Source organism: Opisthocomus hoazin, chromosome 4 (assembly GCF_030867145.1).
Source record: "Opisthocomus hoazin isolate bOpiHoa1 chromosome 4, bOpiHoa1.hap1, whole genome shotgun sequence".
NCBI lineage: Eukaryota > Metazoa > Chordata > Aves > Opisthocomiformes > Opisthocomidae > Opisthocomus > Opisthocomus hoazin.
In genome coordinates, this window is record NC_134417.1 from 10,504,195 (window position 1) to 10,521,369 (window position 17,175).

The 17,175-nt window shown below is 37.0% G+C and overlaps 1 protein-coding gene across 1 annotated transcript in view; it reads right to left on the reverse strand.

The window, feature by feature from the left end:
• The window catches only part of COL4A4 (collagen type IV alpha 4 chain), a 73,885-nt gene that overhangs the window by 50,261 nt on the left and 6,449 nt on the right, over window positions 1-17,175 (reverse strand). Inside the window, exons 4-11 of the mRNA XM_075417321.1 lie at window positions 7,485-7,619; window positions 6,553-6,597; window positions 4,775-4,891; window positions 1,842-1,910; window positions 1,583-1,618; window positions 754-816; window positions 275-310; window positions 58-99 (exon numbers count right to left, since the gene is read on the reverse strand). Coding sequence (XP_075273436.1) covers window positions 58-99; window positions 275-310; window positions 754-816; window positions 1,583-1,618; window positions 1,842-1,910; window positions 4,775-4,891; window positions 6,553-6,597; window positions 7,485-7,619 — 543 coding nt within the window. The remainder of the gene's footprint in view (window positions 1-57; window positions 100-274; window positions 311-753; window positions 817-1,582; window positions 1,619-1,841; window positions 1,911-4,774; window positions 4,892-6,552; window positions 6,598-7,484; window positions 7,620-17,175) is intronic.

A 17,175-nucleotide genomic window follows, 5' to 3' on the forward strand; every position in this document is an offset into this window, starting at 1 on the left:
TACAGCAATAATATATTTAATAATATTTTATTTCTTTAATAATATTTGTTTTCTTACCGGCTCCCCCTTTTGTCCATCCACTCCAATACCTGGATTTCCCTAATTGACAAAAAATGTACACAGTTTGAAGGTAATTAGAAAGTGCTGACATTAGAAATTAAACGAGTAACTCCTTTGAAATACTTGGCAATAAATAACAATAAAGGACATTTCAAATATTTGTATAAATTAATCTATTATTTCACTAACAACTTCAGGAAAAGTCATTGCCTACCTGTTCACCTGGCAAACCAGGGTAGCCTGGAATACCCTTTAAAAGAGAATTAAGACAAGTTAATATGTCTGATTTAGAGATAGCTTTGCTTTGAAAATTACCTCCTCTTGCCAGTAGCACCTAGAGGCAGAATTTCCTCTTGAGATGCACCTACCCCAAAGTGCAATTCACTTCATCTGGTCAGCGCTTTCAGGAGGGCTGAACTCTGGCTTCCTACTTTCCTGTCTCCCACAGGGAATAAGGAGAGAGCACTAGCAGCATCCCTCCATGACCACAGACTGCCAAGATGAAATGTGCTCACACAGGCATGGGAAGGAGCAATGTATGCTCCAATTTCTGAACTTCCAAACTCATGAGAGTTTCTGCCTGAAAAATGATTTCTAGGCTTTGATTCATATTAAGGCAAGTTCTAAAATTGGTAGATCAGAATTTATGCACATCCTGAAAAATACGAGGCTGTATAACTGCGGTGCTCTTACAGGCAAGCCTGGTTGGCCTGGGTATCCAGATGGGCCCGTTGTACCTCTTGTCCCTCTAGGTCCCTGGAAAAGATGGCAAAAGGTCTGTTTGTGAAAATACCAATAGCTTACCCTTTTCTCCACAAAACTAGTCCCTCCAAAATGCCTGTATCACTTGGATTCAGTCTACTAGCCACTGCATTCCACCCACAGTCTGAAACTTCTACCATCCTGAAACTTCACTGTCGCTAGAGCAGCTCAGCACCAGTTTCTGGATAATACTGTACAGATACCGGACAATACAGAGTTGTAGGTTATTAATGGACTGAAAGCATAATTTGTCAGTAACTGTGCTACAGTGTCGGGACTTGCTACAGTTAATCAGTGAATGCTTTTTTGAAGGGCATAAGAAGAGGAACACAATGCCATTAGGAGTGTGACGCAGCAACAGATTAAATTCTCTCTTCTTCTTGCATGTTTTTATGGCCAAAATATGGTAGTGTGCTGCACATTCTTGGGAGATCCACCAGATACTTTGAAGAAGGTGTCACATGTCTACGCATCTTGAATTCCATGGAGAATATATTCTGCAAACTGTGAGTACCAGGACATCAACTGCTCCATGCAGAGCTAATGCAGATAGGTATGGTCTGTTTCTGCTCCTTTTCAGCCACCATGAACTGGTCATGGGAGCAGACTATAGGCACTGGAAGTTTGTTAGACTTTATCCTGGAATTTTGCTATTTAAGGCAGGCAGGGAGAAACCTCAATATTTATTTACTGCACTAAGAAGGAAAATCTGAAAGATCTTCAAGACAAACAGCATGTAGAACCCATTGACTGTACTTACAGGCATGCCAGGGGGTCCAGGATCACCTCTGTCTCCCTGTAATGACAATCATTTAGCAAATGAATCATTACAAGCTTTGTTGTGGGTATTTTCTAACTTTATAGCTATTAAGATCACCAGCTATCTGTTCCAGTTGTATATTTGCTTTTAATCTTTTTTGCACCATGCTTTATTAAACAGTGAGGAGTCATGAGAACAATTACACTTGCCATACATGTTTTCCTACAAGACATTATGTTTTTCACGATCGGATACTTACTGGAGGTCCTTTTCCAAAATGTGAAACATACACTGAATTTCCTTTTTCTCCTTTTTGCCCTGGATTTCCCTTTAAAGAAGAAAAGTCTTTTAAAACACGATCTATTTACTGATGCCCTACATTTTTTTGGAAATTGAATGATAATTTCTCAGGCTGTGCTTTTCTGGTGCCCATACATCACTAGGTAATCTACTAGAACCACCATCACTGCACGAGCATTTTGCATTATTTTATCTAACAAGATCCTTAAAAATAAAATTGCCTTTTGTACAGTTGAGCAAAACAGCTCGTTACAGCTTCTGGACTCCTCCTCTGTTAGATGCTTCTTAGCTTTTGGGTACTTCAACACTCTACAGTCTTCACACATCTTGCCTTTAGCATCAAGTATATCAATATGCCTACCTTTACATTTAGTGCATCAGTGGCTTTAAGTATTAACACTCTGCCTTCTCCAGAAGTTCATGCTGTGATTTAGAAGAATATAGTGTGACTCTGCAGTTAAAAAGCTGAAAGTATGGACTGTGTTACATGCATAATCCTCAACTTTTCCATCTACTAGGAAATATGTTTCACAGTCTATAAAAAAAAGTAAAAATATGATGCCTAAAGGCCCTGGTTTTTTAAAAACTAAGTTCCCATGGTACGCACTGTGGAGTGCTTTATAAAACTTTGCCAACCTTGGCACCCTCCAAACTTCAATCTGACTTGGCAGGAACAGATGATTGCTTTTGCAAAATTTAATTGTAATGCTCAATTGACTGTTAAGAGCATTATATGTACGTAACTGAAGAACAGATATACTGAGACATTATTTCTGAAGTTTTCTCATTTGAAATCCAGATGTACAGGATATCATTTAACTGAGTTAACCACTTAACTATTGATTTCAATAAAATGGGATACTGTTTTTCATAAATGTTAACCACTTTAAAACTGTACTGGTTTCCTGATATGATACACTGGCTGTTCAAATCCTTCAGTCAGAATGAAATAGGGAAAGCACTTATCCCTCGAATGGTACAATAAAAAGAAGAGTTACAGCTGTCTGCAGCTGGATACAGCTACAGTAGATTGGATGCAGACTACAGGTCAAACAACAGCTGCTAGGGAACACATTAAGCACATCAAAAGTTATATTTGTCTTTGGTTATTTTACATGTGATCTCTTGTGTAATGAAACATCTTTCTTAGATTCAGTTTGTTACCTTCTACATGACTTAGGTAAGGCCTTACAGATAGAAATTACTTCCTTTTCCAATTTATTGGTGAGGTACATTTACAGATTCTACAAGACAACAGAAATAAAGCTGATGCATATGTACATACTGTTAAATAAAATTATATGGACAACATTACAAATAACGTAAGAATGATAGCTGTAATACATAGTCAAGTTGGTACTTAGTGCAATAAAAGGATTTAAAAAATAGGCACTCTGCATAGAGAGGTTGGAATAGCATTCTTGTACACAAGCAAATATGATTACTATGTCTTGTTTTTCTGGGTAGCTAAATGAATTTGCACTGGAATTTTAGTGTGCATATCCAAGGCTACATGCCTATTGTGTCTTTCACGCTTTGTAGGTTGCAAATACTTTTCTAGGCCTGCCAAAGAGTATGCTCCTGGAATTGGGAGGTATTATGCTGTAATTTGTCTCATGTTTCATTTTTCCTTTCTGTCATTTGGCTAATTATAAAAGGCAAAACTCTATTTTGAAACCCATAAGAAGTAAGAAAATACAGGTAAAATTAGAATTTGAGCAGAAGTCATTTTGCCGTTTGGAGGGTTAACGAGTTACTTTGAGAGGTATAACAAATGAGGTTATTATCATGTTTTTTATCACACTGTGTATTTCATAGCATTTATTACAGGTCCAAGACTGAAATTGTATGATTTTTCTAGTAGGTGTATTTTTTATAACATCTTTTCACTCTGGCACTCACTGCACATTTTTTGATTCCCTATGGCTGAACCCGCATCTTGTTTAGCTCCTACTAAACATATTTGACTTTTCATGTAAATTGCAGTTGTTTTTATTGTTTTATTTAGAACATTTCAGGGGAGCTCTTAGACCAACTAATCAGCTGTTAGTCATTCAGAACTAAAACTTGTTTCCATGAAAAGTCAAAGACTGGGGACTAGATCTGTTCACCAAAATTTCCTTGGAGCTACAGTAATTTATATCCCTTAGTGACATGAGTCTGTGTTTTATCTTCCTTAGAAGAGCACTGCTAACACAACTGTTTAAACAAATAAAAAATGCTTTCCATTTTAAAAGCAAAAGTAAGCAATATTGAAGTGCTAATTTTGAACATTTTAACTGAAATGATCTCTATGTATACAGATAAACACCCAGGCAAGATTAGGTGTGCACAGAGCAGTCATGAATGGCACATGAAGCTGTAAGAGCATGATTTTGGAAGAGATCTACTAATATATTTGTGTGATCAACCACTAAAAATCTTCCAGTGTTACAGGACTTAGATTTGTTGAAGTTTCCACTTCTTGCTAATGCATCTCAGGTATGTCCCTACTATTAAGGCTTTTAAGAAATTTCAAGTATTGATAAATGGTGTGATGCTTTCAAGCTACTCCTTCTCAGTTGTACTTCCATGAAATGGTATTAGCTTTGGTGTGGTTACATACTGGGCATACAAAGCAGAGTTTAACTCTCCAGGTAGACATATACACTTCAAGGATACAGGAACTTATTTCACATTCAAGCTTAAACTTAATCTGTTATGGTACCAAGTGTCCTTCACTCCCATTAACCTTAGCAAGAATGCCTGGAAATTCATTGTGCAGTGTAAAGCACAAAATGCCATAGTGCCAAGTGCCATAGTCTGAAACTCCTTTCATTTTAAGAGCTGTTGGCCTGGAGAGAAAATGTACATATCCAGTATACATAGACAGTAGGAATGCCTTTCACGTACATAAGGACCTCTTGGTCCCATATAACCATTTTCGCCTGGAAATCCTGGATCTCCTCTCGAGCCATTGCAGCCATCTAAACCACGTTTGCCCCTGGGTCCTTCACTTCCTGGTAATCCCTGAAAGACAGTTTAATATTTATAAGAGATACACCATGATAAATAGGGAATTACATCTTAAATTAACAGAACAGTTCAGAAACAAATAGATCTGAAACAGAGGATATCTCACAGTGGTCCTAGCTTCATACTCTTTGCATTAGAAATGTTCTCTACTGCAATCAATAGAATTTTTTTTTGCGTATAACAAATCATGTAAGTATTTTACATCTTGTTCTTTGATGCAGTGCAAATATAACAGGGACAGCACTGGCTAAGAGGGCCAGACTGAGCTCTCACTTGAGTCAAAAAGTAACATGCTATCTTCTGAGAGAAAGCTCCAGTCCTCTGACAATAATCTTTCTTATTGCTGTAAAGAAAAGCTGAAGAAATACACAAAGTGATCTCAAGCAGGCTTATTGATAGGATAAAACTAGGAAAAACAGGACACAGTTTGACTCAACCATACACTAATCACGGAGATTGAGACTACGCATTCAAGAATTGAGGAAGTGATTTTCTAATGTAGCAAGAACTAACCAATGTCCAGATAGGGGTTAGTTCTATTGCAAATTAAGACACTAGACAATAGAAACAGTGAGATTTCCCTTGGAATGATCTTTCTATTTGAGGAAAAATTATATTCACAGAATTAAACATTTTTTTAAGGAACAAACAGTAATTTTAACCCTTTTTTTTGGAGGGGGGATCTGAAAAATCATCAGGAAAGTATCCTGACTATTTGCCTGAAATATTTTTATCAATTTTACCTTCTTCCTATCTTTAAGGTTCTTCGTCCCAATTCGTGGACGCTGTTCTTTAATTAACATTTTTCACGAAGAGAATACACATTTCTTGGGAGCGCCTCTTTTTTGTGTTAAGTTTTGGCCTTGCAACCTCTAAATTATACAGACCTTCTGGCAACAGTCCCATTGTCAAGTGTGGACAGCTGACAAGCAGATGCTAAGACACCCACTCAGTTTCTGGTTCTGTTTTCACTTTCAAAATTCAACATTTTAACTTTATTTGATCCATAGGAAACTAATAATAGCATAGGGATTCAGTTCGAATAAACAGCACTTTTCAAATACTGTATTTAAGAGATATTATCCTTCTTTTACCACACTGAATTCCACGCTGAACAGACATTCAGAAAAATATATAATCACATGCTTATAAAAACATATTTAGGACCCACTTTCCTTCTTCAGTTCCTATTCAAGTTAAAATTATTGGACTCGGTGGTTGCTTTTTTTCCCGCAAAAGGACTAAAAACAAAAATCAGAATGTTTGAACAGAAAACAGTACATCATTTGAGATGCTTTCAGAGATGTTAAGAACGCAGCCAGCAACTACAGCCTGCTATACAGCCTGAGGAAAATAAATTCATTGTTTAGCACTGACACATGCTGCAACGGACATGGGCTAGTCTCTACCTTCACTGACCCACTCCTGCATGAAAATTATGTACTTGCCTCATTGGGATTTTGTGGGGTCTGTTATCAATAGTAAACACAGTTGAAGTTAACCTGGCTTTGCTGCAAAACATGTGATTCTGTAGGTGACATGATATCAATAGGTATAAAGCCAAAAAAATTATTGAGTGTGTTATTCTATTAGAAGACTTGCTATGACTTATAGAAACTGTAATTTTTATAAAGCAATATTCATTCAATACATACAGGAACACCATCTAAACCAGGAAATCCTGGGACTCCAGTTGGGCCCTAAAAACAGGTGACATGAAAAAACAAAGTTGCCAAGGTCATTAAGTCTTAAAAAGCATGAAAAACAAGAATATGTGATACTATATAGCAAGAAACAAGAATCCATCTTGTTCGAAATATGAATCAAAAGCCATAATTGTCAGAAATAAGTATCTGAAAAAAGTTACGTGGGCTTAGCAGGAGACTAGTGCCAATAGCTACCCGTGTAACAGATGGTACAGCAGGCAACAAATGTTTAACTTTCATACTCATTCATTCTGCAAAGATTATAAAATGACAGAGAAGGGGAAGTTGCCTATAAATTATAAAATAATTCTGTATGTAATTTCACAGCCCTGCTCCTGTTTTGATAATACCAGCAGCACGATTTCTATTTACAGTGCTTAACTGACATTAGTGATTTCAGTCATCCACTCAGATCAGTGGAATTAGACCATTAAAACAAATATTAAGTACCAATAACCAAGCACAGGGATTGTACAGCTATGAAAGATACAGACCTGGACTGCAATTTATGCTTCATAGGTGGTAATAAAATTCTGTTAATGTACAGCACTTTTAAAAACACAATACTCCTCCCTCCAGCTCCACATTCCTTCCCACAGTCCTCTTTGAGGTTAAGGAGAATGACATGGTATATAACAATCAGAGACTGGGTCTGTTTCGTTTTATTTTATATTTTCTGACAATTCTAATTTTGCAATCCCCAGAAAAAACCCCTGAAACACTTTTTCAAAGAAAGCTGTAATTAATTTCAGTGAGAATTTTGTGTGAGGAAGAGTATAGTTTAGCAAATGTGTTTTGATCATTCAGGTTCTGTTTCACTTGCCAATATTTAACATCACATACTGTATACACCTAAAAGAACTGTCTATGGTGTTTCCTACCTTATCACCTTTTTCTCCAGCTGGCCCAGGCTGCCCATTCTCACCTCTTCTTCCTTTTTCCCCTGGCAGACCAGCTGGTCCTGTAGATCCCAAGGACCCAATGGGACCTTGAGCTCCCAGCTCACCAGGCTGACCCTGAAAAGAGTCCAAGTGAATGAGTACTGCTGTAAACCTCACAGCAGGCAGCATTTTGGAGATGACTGTGTAGAGAAAACAAGGCTTACAATGTATGCATATTCATGATCCAAAACGGCTTGCTGTACAGTCTGCAGATCTGTTCCATGCATTAAATGCTATAGGAACATGACCTTCAAATTTAACAGCTTGCTCAAGTTGGTAATTTCTTTTCACCTTCATCAGGTCTCCAGCACCACCTCTCTGAGATGCCTGGGATAAGCTACAAGTCTTCCTGGCTCTACCAATATAAGTATCACCTTCTGCAAGCAAAAGACTCCACTGAGCATCATATTTTTGCCACCAGAGAAGTGATGGCTCATTTTAGACAAAGGGACTTTGTACACAATTAGAACAAATTGTCAGAGTTCCCTCCTCCTAAGTCACACTATATGCTAATTATCTTAAGCTTTTCTAGCTGACTTATCTTCCATCCTCACTCTCAGATCTTAATGCCTTATTTAAAAGTTGTGAAGTTTCCTGCAGAAAAAGATAGTTATTAATCAACACATTCACAGAAAGTATCAATTTTAATAGATTGTGTTAAAATGGTTTGGGAGGTTGCAGAATGTCACTTATCTATAAATAGCTCCAAATTGAGTATCTGTACCTACGGTACCATACAGACCATCTCCGTGTTTCTCTGCTAACTTTTCCAACATAATATATATTCTCCTGAAGTAAAAATACTTCCCAAGCCAACTGGATTTTTCAGTCTATACCCTTGGTGTGGAGTTGTTTTGGATTTGTGGCAGTTTTTGCTCTGCGCTGCTAAACAACTCTTAAATCATAGATTCAAAGTGCTGAATAAAGCAAGCTTTCTAATCAGACTTCACATGGGAGCCGTCTACACTTTCATCCTACAAAATCTATGTATTGACAGGTCTTTATTTCTCTTACTCATTTTTTTCATTCTGTATCATTATCTTCGTTCAGCTATGATTTGTTTTCTTTCCCCACTGAAGCGCGTTTTGCTTTCTTTTCAGAATTCATCGATCAATTATACCACATTATGAAAAAACAGAGCAAAATGGAGCCCTGTGCATTGCCAAGAAAAGCATATGGCTCTAAGACCACTTGAGGGCGGTAAAGGCTATTTCAGTACAACCTCCATTCACAAAAATTACAAGACCATACGTTTATTTCTACGAAAGGATTGAAGAAAAACAAAATTACAGAAATCAAAGGTGACTGTAAGCAGATATGTTAGCTTCAGGATTCAAATTATGTTGAAGCAACAGAACTGAATTTCTTGCTTCTCAGTGTAAACATTTCACCAGACTGAACAAAATCTTTTCTTGCGAATTGCAAGCAGGGAGCTAAACCATTTTTTCTTTTTATTTAGTCTATATTTGTCTTTTAAAATAAGTCAGTAAAATCAGTGTGATTTGACAGTTGGACATGAAGTGAAGAAATATATGGTATGCATCATCCAATCAAATCAGCAAGGAAACAGAGTAATGAGAAGGTAACTCACTACATGCTTGGAACAGGAATATACTATAGGCTTACACTGTACTGGAAGGAGGACTGGATCACCACCACCTACGAACAGGAATTTAGTCCAGAAGTCCTGCACTTACAAATAAGGACTACCTGAAAAAGTATCCTCATACAACTCATGTTCCATTTGTCTTTAGTGGCTCCTCTCACTTTAACCTTGATCTTGCTTCTAGTGAAGTCCCTGGCAAAAATTCCAGGGCAGAATCAACATGTCGTCTTCAGAAACAATTACAATTTTCTTGATACCGTAATTTGAGCAGCGTAAAATATTATGCAAATTAAAGGCTACTAGTATTAAAATCTGCTGATTGTGTATACTTGTTAACAATGTATGGACAGTCAGGATTCTGGGTGTTTAATTTGAGTATTTGTTTGCATGAACAATTGCAGCCTGTCTATTGGCAGTGCCTTGCACATCATCTGTTGTAAAACTGAATTTATTCATTGAAGTACTCTGAAAGCAGCTATCACACCCTTTAAACAGTTGATAAAAAAAAGACTGGACAACCATTTTAATTAAAGCATAATTTTGAGTATAATAAAAATTAAATGAATAAGATTAATAATATGGTAAAATGCAACTGTTTCAACCATTCACTCTACTGGAAGTGGTAAGGTTTTTAGTACACTGAACTAGCTGTTACCATGCAAAATGCAACACTCAGCAGCAGCAAAAAAAAGACAAGATATTTCTTACCAATGCTTTAATGCCTTTGTCTTAATAATGCATTTTGTTGACAAGTTTCTGCAAGAACTTTAATATTTTTAATTCATAGTGTATACACTCTGCATTCAAGAGTTGACAGACATAATTTTCAAATCATATCATATCCTTTGGACAGTTGAAGAAACATGATTTTGATAGTACTCACAAAAAAAGATGAGACACTGTATGAATTCTGTGGTAATTATCTATCATACTTAAGCAATAAACACTTTCAGGACATGTAGTCCTTTTGGCTGATAAAACGTCTTCGCTAGTTGCTACCCTGTGAATATTATTGACTCCATGGTTTATGTCTTCAGTAGGAGGTAGTAAAGTCATAGAACAGAATCACTGAATTCAGAATTCACAATAGGTTTGACAGCTGATACAACTTTAGCATGCCATGTGAAGCTGGTGGATTGTCTCTCTCTCTTTCAGCTCAAAGACTGATAATGACTGGGAGCTTTGTTAAGACCAAACTGATACCATGTCATAACATCTATTATCACATCTATTATTTGTGCCCATCCAATGTGACTACCACAGCATTACAGTCTCAGGACAGCTGTACAAATAAAGAGGATGAAGGTAGTCATGCTCATGTGGAAATGACAAATTAGCTCAGTTAAAATGAACAGAATATTATGCCTGCTCTGCCATCTCATGCCAATAAATTCCTTTAGGATTTCAATGCCTTGTTAATTGTCTAGGTCAGGAACTACCCATGCCAAGACTATGGTGTGTTATTTTAGCGTATCCTGGGCTTGACCTGCAATAAGAAACTGACTTTTGACAAAACTAGACTATATTTTTTTAATTAAGTATGCTTCCTAAGACTAAGACTGCAAATACTTCAGAATCATGCAGCAAAGCATTTATTACTGTTCCGAAAAGGCAATGGCAAGGTTATTTGGAATTACTTTTTTTGGTTGCCTGAGACACCAAAGAGCACCTGATTTTTAGAGTGCTCTGAGCACTTCATTGCCTGAAAGCACAGTATTTTAAAGGATTCTTAACTGGAAATAAAAAAAAAAAAAGGTTCATGCTATTAAGAGTGAATTCTGTCTTGTTTCTCATTATTGATAAAGTCAAAAGAAGTCTAGTTATTGTCTTCAATTAGGACAGTATCCTGTGCTACAGGCTATGTGGATGTACCAGTGATATGTGAAATGCATTCCCCTTCTGTTCAGATGAACAAAAATGAAAATGCCCAGCAACTCCACAGAATCAGACTGTAGGCAAATAATACAGTTCCTCTTTTTCATTCTGCACTAGACTCTGGGTTGTAACCAGTCTTTCTCATTTTACCAGCAGCAGGACAGAGAAAGGGAGGAAAGTAGAGCAGTTTGGGGGCAAGAGAGGAACGCACACAAAGGCATTTGCAGACAGATGTTTTCTTTTGTAATTTGCTTAATGAGGTGGGAGTATCTGCCCCTACCCTAAGCTCCACCCATGTCCTCTCCCCTTTTGGAAGAACAGGTCTATTACACAGCAGAGTCACAGCTTCTAGGGCCTGTAGGGGTTTCCATTCCGGGAAGTTTTCACTCCTCCACTGAAACTGTGTAGGACTGGCACCAAAACCGTTTTCACTGTAAGTCAAGGCTCCAAAATAAATCTTCTAAGTATTAACTTTATGAAGATGACATAAATCTCAGAAAGCACACAACTTGGCATTAAATCTACTCTCTTGTCCTTAATAGAGCAAATTTTTCTGTGACTGTGGGTTAAACAGTGAGTGTCAGACGAGTATATGGCACGTACTTTATTCTCGGTTTGTTCAGAAACAGCAGATCGCATAACGACTTTTCAGTATTAAATAACTTATTTTTACAGTCAGATTTTGAGTCAATTAAATGCAATAGTAACTCCTAGTGCTTGACTTTCTCAGCATCTGGATCATGCTGCAAACTACTGGAAAATTCTGGGCTCTTTTATCGTATTTTTCAATGATCCACTACGCTACAGGAACATAGTACCTGATGATGCAGCTGAGTATTCACAGTAATACTTCACTGAAGCACAGCAAATCACAGTGCAGTGCTGAAAACATTTTTCATGGTGTACTTTGTTTCGTGTTTTAACCCTGTGCAACCATGAAAAGAAAAAGTATCCAAGAAGCCAGTGGGTGTCACTGTCGTGTTAAATAAACACTGAACAAGAGATAATTTGGCACTGAAACTTTGAGTTACAGTTATTGGTTGAAAGCACAGAACCGCAAATAAGAGCGTTGTAGACCACAAATAATTAACATCAGATTAGCTAATAAAATTGACTGTTGCTCTGATTCATTTTATTGAAACAAGTCACTGACTGGCAATTTTTGGTTGATTCAAATCTATGAAAAAGAATGATTTTGTAGAGTTTTGTCTTGCCTGATGTGGAAAAGCTTGCCAATCTGCAGCAACTGAGAAAAACACTATTTTTAGTGTGGTGGGACAGGGGAACCAAAAGTATTAATGAAAGAAAGATGCTCAAGAACAAAAGGAGGGATAATTTAACAAGATCAATACTTTTGAAAAATTTGGAAACACGTCTAATATGAAAAATGCTAATTTACAGATGCTGTAGCTGGACGTTGTATATGAAGAACAGCCTCAAAAGGACCTTACAGTAAGGAGAACGGAGTGATCCTGTTCCTATTCCACATTCTGGTAAGCAGGCTCCATTCCCTACCAGTTCAAATCCTAACTTCTGGAGCCAGAGAATCACCTACTGCTCTGCCCAGTTATAAAAAAAAGTGTGGTCTGCTTCAGAAACAGATCTAGGGGTCTCATTTCTCTAGGTCTGTTCTTCCATGGTTCTTAGCAAATGTAAGTGAAATGCAATAGAAATACTATTGAAATGTGTAACTTCTATTTTAAAACTGTATCATAGCTAATATACTGGGAAAAATAATCAGCAAGTATGAGGCAAATAGTGGGAGAGATCTGGATTTCAGATGCGAATGTGTACATCTCTGATAGTGGATTCAACCAAGCACATGTATTTGAGGTCCAACAGATGGATTTTACATACTGATTTCCTGAGTGTGCGGCTTGAAAATTCAAATGCAAGTGCTGGATATTCCATGCGAATGACAGACTGCCATTGCATACTGACATGCAAAAAAGTGTGATTTAATAAATGCCTCTTACTCCCCAAACCAGAATTTGCAGTTTCCCAGTTAGTGAATCTTAAATATGTTTACACTGTGCTGTAAATTGGACTCAGTTAACCCTCAGGGTCTACGAGGGAGATGTGACAACCCACAAGATCTCTTAGGGAGATGTTACAAGAGAAGCGATGCCAGAAGGCAGATCTACTACAGAGTTAAATTCCACCATTTCTACTCCACTGCTCTGAAGTATACATCAGCTGACTTTCTAACTTACCTGTGACAACCAACTGACTTAGCATCTCTTTGTGAATGCTTACTCCTTACACCTCATATGCCAGAAAATGTGAGGCCTCCCTCTTAGCTTTCTGTTTGCTAGGTTCTCTCCTACACTAGTATGAAAATAGGCCACTCACTTCATCTGCAAAAGAATGAAAATCGGTCTTGCTGAGTTATATTTATTATTCACTTTGCTCCAGGCATTCACATGATCTCATAGAGGCTAGATCAGGTTGGGTCATGAATAGACGCTTGCTTTCTAAATCTACTTAACTCTATAAACAAAGCCAAAGGAATTGAATGGGATCAAACTCCGGGGTTGGCACAGGACAGGTTTACAATCGGTCAGTGCTAACTGCAAACATATTTTTTTAACTATCTAAATTCTGTTAGAGTAGCCAGCATTTTTGGAGGCTTCCGATACAACACTGCAGGAGTTATCAAGGAAAGGACTTCCCAAGTTAGAGAAAGAGGGGGAAACGGAGGAAAGGCTTCATATGAGGAGAAATTTAAAATCATGGACTTTATGGGACACCAAAGAGGAAGAGGGGGAAAAAATCTGAAACAATGAAGTTGCTGTTTGCTTCATCTTGACTGGGAAACAAGAGGCAGGAGACAGTCTTGGTTGTTCTAGGCTGGCACCAAGGATCATGTAGAACGCTTACTGGTGTATATACTTTCACTAATCACTTTTACCCTTCATTTATCTGTTCTATAGTTCTTAAATGAATATGCACAGTAGCACACAATATGCGCGAAGAAATTTAACAGCACAGTTTAATGGTGTCCCATGGAAGAAAGAGTCCTTTTCAGTTGTGACATGAGATCAAGAGATAAATAGTATAATGCAAAACTACTTCCAACAAGGCTGTAGTCCTAATCAAACAGAAGTCAAACCTTCATTGCGATGTGGACAACTGTAATAGTATCAGAATGGGACAGACTACTAGCAATAGTGACCAGAATGTTTTTTCAGACAGTGATTTCTTGCTAATGAATAGTAGTGCAAATCTGTTTATAGCACAGAGTTATCTAAGATTAAGAGAAATAAAAAACAACAGGTATGCAAGCTCTTCTAAAACCCAATATAGCAAGCAATGCATAAGTATACTGGTTTTACATAAATATTAAATAAAAGTTCAGCTATTTGCTTCTACTTTTGTTCCAACTTGCCCAATTTTGATACATTCAAGTATGGCCGTAGCAATTTTCTTTCCTTACTCCCATAGTCATTTTTTCTCTAGCTAAAATCTCAATTATCTTATCCACTTACAAGGAAGAAGGCTTTCTATGTTGACAATTAAAATATTTTCAAATGGACAACTAGAAGACAAAGTCTTAATTCCCATTGCATTCAGTCAGCTGCACAGTTTTCTTACACTGTCCTGGTAACCATAGCTTTAACTAATCATACTTAGACTGCATTCAAAAATATGTAGAGAAAGAAAGGTCATTATGCCAAAAACAGTGGGGCAAGATTTGAGGTCCTACTTTCCTATGGAAAGTTCAGAGTATACCACACTCCTGACAGCCATTCTACTTTACTCATAAACCTAAATATATTTAGGAGTTTAATTTTATGTGTCTATTCTCTTATTTTTTTTACTATTTTAGTGAAGAGATGTGAAGTACAAGGGCTATAGTTATGTCATACGCAGCTTACAATGGTTTTCGGTTTACAAAATGTAAATACACTTCACTTGTCGCTGGTAATTACAAATAAACAAAGGTGATTTATACTAGCTCTAAGACTTTTGTTCTGCCTTAATATTAGAAGAAATCTTTGTTATGGATTGACTATAAGTCTGCTCCAAATAGAGAAATAACCTGTTTGTTCACTTTACTAGCTAAATTTCCAGTGGGCAATGCTTCCACTGAAAGTCTAAAAAGGAAGGTAACATTCTAAAATCTGTAAAATGGCAATGTCATCAAATACCAATCATAGTGTTTCATACGTCAACAAAAACCCCTCAAATGAAACTAGCAACAATATTTTCCTCACAGTCTGCTGACAAAGTGGAACCCTTATCAGATGGGCACACCTTAACTTTGAAACTATAGAACTGCTGTTTTATCAGCAGATAGACATTCCGACTTCTCTGAAAATCTCCCTTTCATTACTGTGTGGAGGAGGATGTAGGGAAGTGACCATTAGCAATGTGTGAAACAAACTGCTTAGGTTCTTACTCAGATGTTAGACTATCACTTGTAAGTTGGACCTATGACATCTATCTAGCACAAAGTCAACATCATGATACAATGAGCATCTTTCCTATGGATAATAATTCCTATGCATTACACCAGGTGTATTAAAAATAATGCACTTTGCTAAATAGTTTGTCCCCCAGTGCACTTTTTAAGGGAAATAAAAGTTAACAGAAACTTTCCATTGAAACTGGAACTCTATTTGGAAGTATTCAGACAACAACAAAGATACAGAATAACACATGAATGGTCATGCCCCAGCTAGTCTAATGAAGGATTTGGTTGCAGTTCTTGGAAGAGTTTGAATAACATGTTTAATCAATTCATAATAGGTCTGACCTTGTGTGTTTCTAACATAAATGATACCTTAGCAGAAGAATAATGAGACAATTTGCCCTTGCTCCCCTGTAATTCTTAGATTACCATGTCCAATGGAAGATTATGAGAGAAATACCCTACATCTGATTCCCTGTGGTAAAAGAGACTAAAAAATAAAGAAAAAAAAAAAAATAGGTGGACTGGTCTACATATATCAGTGTAACTCAATACATATACTGATGTAGCTCATCCAGATGCTGTCTTTCTCATTCAGCCTCTGCAATAGCCCCTGATGCTGCAGCTGTTTTAACAGGTCTGAATAAAGACTTGTTACCTTGGAGGGCTAAGGTTGGCTTTTCAGCTGGTCTGGATGACATTATTGTTCCATTCCCTTTTGCCAGCACATACGTGAATTTTCTAGAATCTTTTTGTGCTTTCAGCAAGTGTTTGCTGAGGAGGCCACCTCATCCTTAATTTTGACAGCTAGCCTGTGCTAGCTAGTGAAAAGGGAAAAAATATGGTGCTAGGCAACAAAATTTATACTGTTGCCCTTATCTCAACTTCTTTACAGAGAAGGATTATTTAATAAATTGTACACTTCTGACATTTTAGGCTTACATACTGCACAATGCTAGAGGCTTTCAACAATTATTTGTTTCCTGCACTTTAAAGACAGGATTAAGGAAGATACAAAACTTTGTGGAACCAGCCTGGGAGCAGGTTTCAGACACAAAAGCAGATAAAGCAGATGTTTTGCATTCTAGGAAGCTAACAATAAGATAAACAAATCTTTTGTTTTGTCATGGGTAGTCTCCACAAAAGCTAGGAAAGCAAAGTTAGTGTGTCATAGTGTAAAGGCAGAACACAGCAAAGTTTAGAAATCAACAGGATTGTAGAATTTAAAAAAGATTAAGAAATCCTATGGAAAATAATTCATCACCATACCTTAGTATAGAAAATATATCTATCTGAAGTGGTGTTTAGTTAAGCTATATTTTGTGTAGCCTCTGATAAGTACTTCTAATTCTTGCATATTGATTAACAGAAATGATTGCATGAGATATAAATTCATATTATATTGGAGAGATTTTATCCGTCAGTGTGTATATGTATTTCAGAGCTGTTTCAGAAAACAATACCATTCTCAGACTTACATTTGCACAACTGAATTTATTTTGAAGAATTTATTACACTTCTATTTGGCACTTAGGTCTATATCGTTGGAAGTATTTAGAAAACTAACTGCAACTGCATGAATCATAGTTCAGCTTACCTGTGGTGGGGAGGACAGCTCAGGAAAAAGCCACTATGATTTCAATGAGTATTTATTATTGACTGATTATGGCCATGTAATTTAGAACTTCCAGGCAACTGAGAGACAACCAGAATCAGGGAAATTCCCTCTAGTTTCA